We start from the raw sequence: 8149 nt of genomic DNA, 5'->3' as shown, positions 1-8149 counted from the left end.
AAATACACTGTTGAAGTTAGCCAATCAGAGATTATGATTCACAGCTAATTTACGAGGGACATATGCCGGCATGGCAAAATGTAGCTACTTGCCAACAACACACCAGTCTCAGGTTTGACGGTTGACAGCCCAAGTAGAAGCTATTCAGAGGTAATCCATATCCTGGCCATCAGCTCAAGATTGTTGAACAACTTTATAAAAGCCCATTTTCACTAGAGTAGCTATTTCCCGAGCAAGGGCAAGTACTATCCGAATGTAGGAAATGGTATAAATTGATGTTTGTCGGGCAGGAGAATCGAGTCTGGAGGGACTAAACATCACTTTCATTTACAAGTTTTAACTAGTGCCATGCAGCTGCTGTTGCCAGCTAGCCAGCATAAATTAACTGGGAAGGGTTTATCAGGATGTCTGAAACAAATCCATTCTTCTCTACACTAGACTCTGAGCTACGCAACATACACCATCCATTTGGATGAGAGGGCAAGTGGGCAAGTTAATTTTGCGTGACTTGATACTTCGGGTGGGCTCATGTTCTACCATTCTTTTGGTCCTCCTAAGGAAAAGTCTCCGCCCCCCCTGTTAACAGGCTAAAGAAGGCATGAATTGTTGGCATATTTCTAATCCTAACCAAACACTCAAGTAAGTCATGAAGCATGACTTTATGACCAAATTATCCCATTTACCCTTTGTAGTCAATTTTGACACTAGAATACATGTTTCTGACTCTTATCGATTTCACATATGCGGTTTTCAAAAGAAGAAGTCAGTTTTCAAGGCAGTTGACCAGTTGACCTTTAATTCAATGAAGGGGAAAGTATTGTCCTTTTTATTAAGTACATGTGGGCCAGTTTCCTTGACACAGATCAAGCCTGCTCCAGAACTGAAAAGCATGGTCAATGGATAATCTTAATTGAAATGTCTCATTAGTCCAGGATTGGCTTAATCTGTGTCCAGTAAAACTGTCCAAAATAGTGTCAAACTGAGTGTATCGCCAGACATATGTAATCATTACCGTAACTTCATTTATTTAATCAAAGCTCAATGATCAAATAAAATATTGTTCACAAAGCTACATAACATGGAAATGCAATCATATAGTTATCAAAATGAGTCTTACTGTATTACTATCAGTGATGATGAAAATTAAGGACTGTGAGGCAATGCGCCATTTGACACTATTGAGTCACAGTGATTAAACCACCATGCCACCGTTGACAGATGCAGTTACACAAAATCGCAACCAATTATTCTTTCCATTCATTGTCACATTTTAGGAATTATATTAATTGATTCTGTTTGCTGACAGTTTTCAAACTTTCTACAGATGCAGTCACAGTAAGCTTCCATTTTCCTCTAATATTTCAATTTTTAATGCTCATTACTTATCCTCTCATATTGTCTGCTTATCCTCCACCGAGTATGAATCAGCCTAAAAATAACATTGTTGTTCGTCAATGTCACGGCAAATATGTGCAGTATGTTTTGTGCAGTACTTGCCAGTTTGATACAGCATACACTGATGGTGTGGACATTTGGTGTTTGATTGTATGGTCATCACTTTCATATTCCTGTGTTAATTCCATCTCTGACTTATCCTACAGCTGTTGCGGATACCATGTTTATCCAAGATAAACTATGACATGTCTGAGATTGCTTCCCTTGAGTGACAGCGGTGTATTCATGACAGATCACATTTATATAGCACATTTTCAAAATCAACTTTGTAGTTTGGGCCACCACACCCTATCCACTTAGTACTACCAATATAGCAGCATCCACATGGGCACATTTAATACACACCAAGTCAATGTTACTTTAGCTAATGATTCATAGCATGAAGACCTTGATGGAAACCAATGATTGCCCTCTGTCTTTGGTTACACTGGAACAGATAAATCAGGCAGTTCTACCTGGAAAGACTTAAGGGTAACCTACCCCCTGAGGCAAACAGAAACAGTTGCGTGACTGATAGACATCCTTGTGCATTAAATGACAGATGGTTAAATTACCCATTCTCAAGATAAAGTATCTCTCACACAGTAGGAGACCAGGAACAGAGGCAGACAGGCTCCTGTTTTACCTCTGTACCCGGACTGGCCCGCCCTTGGCTCTCTTGGTACAGTAACTGGAGAGAGGAGTACCACCTACTGTACTTACCCATTTAACCAGAGACAATAGAGGAAACCGAAACCAACCACACATGGTTTAGTTCCTGTCAGATATGTGGGGATGAGGCAACAATCAGTAGACCAGAACTGCATTTGATAGATTTTCTGGACAAGTTCTGAGCAGTTCAAGCCTCCCCCTCTTCAATTTACTAAGGGCAAAACTACTTTGTACCCATGTAGTTCTATGGTGACCGTTAGGCAGACATGACAGGACACGCCCATTTAGGCAGATGAACAGAGGACAATGTGGAGAAGCCCGTCTGCGGTATCTCACTAAATCTCAGATTTAACTTCTCCAACTATAATTAGTCCCGAGCTCCTATAATCATATGGGCCAATGCGTTGAAGGGCCACTAATTCAGAATGGATGGTCAACTTTGATACATTATATATGTTAATGTGATAATTGTGTAGTGAGAATAATTGGGCGCATAATCGAGATTTAATCGGTAAGAAAGGCTTTTTTGAAAAGCTGTGGGAATTCCAATTCCACATGATCTTAATTTAGATTCCAGATCGTTTTATTACTACAAATTATGTGAAGTTTGAAAAATCTAAAAGTTTTGTTACGATTATGTAAACTATCTTATACAACGGGTGGATCTAATCCTGAATGCTGATTCCAGCCGGTGTCTATTCCAAGTTACCACCGGCTAAATCTATGACGTTAAAATACCTATTTACTCTGTTTCATCTGAATGCGCAATCCACTGCATCATCAGCCCAGCCAGGCAATTTTTAAACTTGATCTCCACTATAAAAAGCATAATAAGACATCATCTCACTCATTTTTTTCAACAGCTGAGATTTGTATAAAATTGCTGTCTGTCTCTCTGAAATTTTGCGACATTGTTTCAATATTCAAATTCGATATCCAGCTGTCCCACAGTAATGAACGTGTCCGGATTCGGGACGAGACAGACAGGCAGGCAGTTTCTCAGCCAGTGGAAATAATGAATCAGCTGGCATAATTTTTTATGGATATATACAAAGAAATGTCAATTGAAAAAAGGTAAAAACAAAATGAAGTGCAGCTAGTTTGCAGTCTTTCCAGCTTCAGTTTGAAGTTATTGTGTTAGCTGTGTTGGCTAGCTCCTCTTAACAACATTGTCCTGACGAGTGGGCACATTTTCTATGCCAGGCGAAATCGCACCTCACCTATCCAAGTAAATGTCACTAGAAAACAGCTTAAACAAATGCAAATGCAGGTACTTCGCTGTTTTTCTGGCTGCACTTTTTGACGTGGTGATGTCAAAATGAGGGGTGTTGTACAAAACAAAGTCATCAGCAAATGGATAATCTCTAACCAATGAGGGTATCAAAGCTAATTATGAATTTTCAAAACACTGCTTTTTACCCACTTGTGTTCTGGCTCTGGCTCTGGCCCAACCAATCGTTTTTTGGGACCAATCAGAACGGTTAGAATGTGTCCTCATTCGGTAAAGGGTTGGGGAGGTTCACAGATCCAGACTGAGGAAAAGAAACAAGTGTCCGTGGGCATGGTATAGCATTTGGCCGGAGCAAGGAGTCCGGGTAGCCAGACAATAATTAAATGGTGGTAGAATGAAAATGGTTTGTGTATGTGGGTCTGGCTTTCTTACTTCTGATAAAGAGTGCGATAAGGAACTGCATCCTGCCATTTCTAGGGCCTGAAAAATAAAAGTATGGTTAAAATAATTGCATCTACCTTCTAACATGAAGACAGTTTAAAGTTTGTAAAATGAGAATGCATACACAGTATGTGACCCAATGACAGTTGTTTATGACAGTGCTATTACGATGAGTAGAAAGGACACATTGTTTATGTTTTGTATTTTCTTTAGTCCTTGACATATGGGGGAAATACAAGGGTTTTGTTTTTCAGGAGAACACAGGCAAATGAACAGTGTTCTTTACATGAACATGGTATCGTCAGTGTGGTGGTGCACAGTCACCAGAACCGTGAGGTTTGCACGTCTCCACGTGGGGTACATTTCAAACGTATTCAATCACATGTGAGAAGTAGCAGCAGCTCAGAGAAGAAATAGAATGCACACAGAAGTATGTACACCGTCAGCAAAGTCACATTACAAAAGTGGTTTTGCATATACATATATATACATGGATGAAGGAAACGTATACAAATTATTAGAAGCTATAAAATGTTTTTAATAAAGACATTTGCTATGAGTGATCTCTGAAAGCATAAAATCGACTTGGAAAGTCAGGAACTATAAAAAAAAAGAATGTTAAAAAGCTGATATTAGAAACTTAACCCGCTGTTGTTAAGCAGTAGTACTTGACCACAGTAATACAAGAGACAACATATCCATCTGATGATCAAAGTACAGTAGAATATCAATACATTCATCCTGAATTACCATTGTTAGAATGGGGGTTAAAACTATGGTTAAAAAAAGAAAGGCCTGCTGTAACCAACTGTTCATTTCCTCAACCCGTTTCTTTGCAATTGTGTGGGTTAGAAGCAGAAGCTTGAATAGTCATGTCTTTGATTTTCAAGACCATCTACCTTTAGATGTTAACAGGATTTAATTGAGATTTAATCACATTGTGGAATTAGGCCATTATTCAATGAAACCACTTGGAATGCACATCACATGGCATCCTATAAATTCTTAAGAATTCTAAAATAACTAAAAAGCATGTAGGATAGCCACAAAATGCAGCAATCTAGGTTGATGTTTTGTTGTAGAAATTAACTGATTGGAATTGATTTATAACTCATAACTGAATGGTTGGGTGACATTTTCTCTTCCATTGTGGTCATATTGGTCATCATGTGATTTTTAAAAAACACAGCAAATCCAAGCCCTACTTAGAGCATATAAATAAACTGAAATTAAAATTGAAACATTTTTCAGTTAGTTTATTTTTTATTACTCCTGAAAAGAACTAGGCAAATCATCAGATCAGCACGAAAGAACATTACTTACCTTAAAAGAATCCCACCCAGCGCTTTAAAATTTGTCACAATCTAGCCAATGCCTCTACGCAACCAAACCTACAAATGGCATCTGATTGCATTCATAATTTACAGTCATTCTAATTTGTGCAGGTACACTAACCAAAACTCCTAACATCAAAATCAAGATTTCATCAAACCAAGTCAATTCTGAGAAACTTATTAGGTGCCACCACCATAACAATGGCACAATGTGTCAGTACCGGCGCGCTTGGGTCCTGTGACAATCATGACCAGCTCGTATGCAGCATCCATGCTTTATTACTGACATATTTTGGACCAAACATAGTACTTCTCATTATGTGTTTAGGTTCATTGGAAATTGGCAACGCAAATATTCTGACTTCGTACAAATGAGTTGGTGTCAAATCAAATCGAATCAAATTTTATTGGTCGCGTACACATATTTTGCAGATGTTATCGCAGGTGCAGCAAAATGCTTATGTTTCTAGCTCCAACAGTGCAGTAATACAGAACAATACAAAACCATACACAGAAATCCAAAACATTTAAAGAATTAACTTAATTTCTATGGGAGCATGATTACACGAGTTGACGATAATTTAAAAATAAGAAGAAAAAAAAGGAAAGGGAATGATTTCTGCTGCAAAATCTTTTGTCGGGATGAGAGTTTTTTCATTGTAATTGTTAGGGCCTCGGTGTACAGTGGGAAATCATAGTAAAAACTGCAGAGGAAACACTATGGTTACAGTGATGGGCCAACATGTTCCCAGCACACATCACTTCCCCCCTTTTCTGCCTGATAACTAGTTCAATGTAATGTTGTTGCTGAAGAGGACCTCAGCTGGCCATGGTATGTACATATGAGTAAGGGATGTAGTAGGCAGGTCTGGCACGGCATGCATGTAATGCATGATAACATATGTCCTTTAGTATTGTCTAGGCATGATTAGATAAGAATTTACAAATTTAAACATCTATAAATTTGGAAAATTGCTGATTGTGCCTCAGTATCTCCTTTCATGCAAATACTTTTGGAGATAGTTTACTTCATGATATACGTACAAGCTCTTGTCTTTTCCAACATAACTAAACCTTTGACCAGTTGTAGCGTTTTGGATAATTGCCCCCCGCACTGCCCCTTAACCCAAAGTGTGCAAACAGGGTGTCAGCATTGAAATCAGTAGTGATCAGTGAAACCCATTCTATAACCCATTCTAAGGCATTAGACTTAATCAGGATAGTAGTAGGGCACTGACTTGGACTATGTATGAAATTGAGCTAAATGTACGGTAATGACATTGAATGAAACCATAGTATGTGCTGTACCAAGAACAACGAAGGAGGTTTTGCCATTGACGAATGCTTCCCTACTTTGGTAAGATAAAAATAAATCCGTAACATGGTTTTTAATGAGCGTCTTTGACAATTAGTTGTCCATCATGTTGTCCCATGTTGGCCTAAAACCATGCGTCCCAAAAACGGTTTCTTTGAAATGTAATCTGCACATCAAAGGCCTCTTTGTTGGAAAAGGTACTTGGAGTTTGGATAAACCGACAAACACAGAGCCAAGACCCAACCCGTCCCGCTAAAAACACTCCTGTCTGCTAACTAACCCTCAGTAACAGAGAACTTCAAATCCATCCTCCAAAACAGTGCTCATGACTGAAGCTTCTAAATCCATTTGAGAGTGTACTCCCCTACCTCTGTAGAAAGGACATCCACACAAAGCCATTTCACTAGCGTTTAAAATCCTTTAGTCCAGTCTTTGACTTTCCAATTGTTTTTACGACTTCCAAAAAAAGTGAGTGTGTACGGGAAACAGCACTGTGCAAAGAACAAAAAAGAACCCAAACAAAAACAGAAGAGTAGTTGGCCATGGTTTTTGTTTGTGAAAAGTTGTCACTAAAGTGAAAAAGAGAAAAATAGAAAGGAAAGTATTTTTAGAAAGCTCCAAGGCTTCTTAACAGCCGCCCCTTCAGGCTATTTCCTTTATCCTGCGCATGTAGTCATGCAATTCCTCTGGGTCCTGAAAGCCCATGTCCTGGCAGACCCACTGAATGTCCTCTTCATCTGCGATGGGGATAGAGTTGTAGGGCATGTCTTCTGTGGGGAGCGTGGTGAAGGTGGTGAACTTGACGCGCTTGCGCTTGGATGTGGGCGAGCTGGCCTCCTCGCCGTGCTCCTTGGTGGAGCCCCCGGAGCTGCCGTCGCCCCTCCCATGGACCTGGCTTTGAACGCTGGTCTGGGAGCTGCCGCTGCTGTGGTGGTCCCCGTGGCAACATGTCTGTAACCCCTCCATGGGGTTGATGGGGTTCTCCACCGTCTGGGGTGAAAGGTCACTCTGGGCCCTCAAGGGCTGTCCGTTCCCTAAAAAAACCCAGTGGTGGGAATGGTCCATGTTGGCTTGGCCCTCGGGGGGGATTCTCTTGTGGCGGTACTTGAGGACGAACACGATGCAGTTGATGAGGAAGACCAGGATGGCAAGGCAGAAGACGCCCAGTAGGGCGTACATGCCGATCTCCAGGTCGGTCATGCTACGGGGTGCGTGGATGAAGTCATCGTCTTCCTCCTCTTCCTCTCCCTCAGTGGGCCTCTCTTGGTTGCTGATGGTCGGAAAGTTGGTGTAGTCGATGGGAACGCTCGCCGGCTGCTCGTTGGACGGCTCGAAGCCTCCACCACCGATGTTGGAGTCCACCACTGGCTGCCTGGTGACACGGGCTGGCTCGATTTCAATCTCCATTTCCTCCTCTGAGTCTTCCTCCGGTCCGAAGCGGACTTTCACGTACACAGGGGCCGAAGCGATGATGCTTTTGCGCTTGGTCTTCTGACAGGCCTCACAGATGGTCATCTCCATGCGCACAATTTCCCCGGAGCCCTCGCCCTCTGCCACCACCACCGGCCAGCGCTGCTGAGGCTCCTGGGATACATACACCACCTTGTCGTTCAGCGTGGAAGCGTTGAGATTGTAGTCCTTGGGGTCGAAGAAGGTCAGAGGCGACGCGGTGCTGTCGCTGTAGTAAAGCCAGATGGACAAGCTGGCCTCCTGTGATAACAA

At 41.3% G+C, this 8149-nt stretch overlaps 1 protein-coding gene across 2 annotated transcripts in view; it reads right to left on the bottom strand.

Annotated features, from left to right (window-relative positions):
• Positions 1-3910: 3910 nt before the first annotated feature.
• The window catches only part of LOC118390928 (transmembrane protein 132E-like), a 367227-nt gene continuing 362988 nt past the window's right edge, over positions 3911-8149 (bottom strand). For both annotated transcript variants that reach the window (XM_035781771.2, XM_035781769.2), the window contains exon 9: positions 3911-8137. In XM_035781771.2, coding sequence (XP_035637664.1) covers positions 7070-8137 — 1068 coding nt within the window. In that variant the 3' untranslated portion in view covers positions 3911-7069. The remainder of the gene's footprint in view (positions 8138-8149) is intronic.

This window comes from Oncorhynchus keta, chromosome 12, assembly GCF_023373465.1.
Source record: "Oncorhynchus keta strain PuntledgeMale-10-30-2019 chromosome 12, Oket_V2, whole genome shotgun sequence".
Lineage (NCBI taxonomy): Eukaryota > Metazoa > Chordata > Actinopteri > Salmoniformes > Salmonidae > Oncorhynchus > Oncorhynchus keta.
Note: the sequence above shows the minus strand (reverse complement) of the source record. Positions and strands in the feature narration are given on the sequence as shown.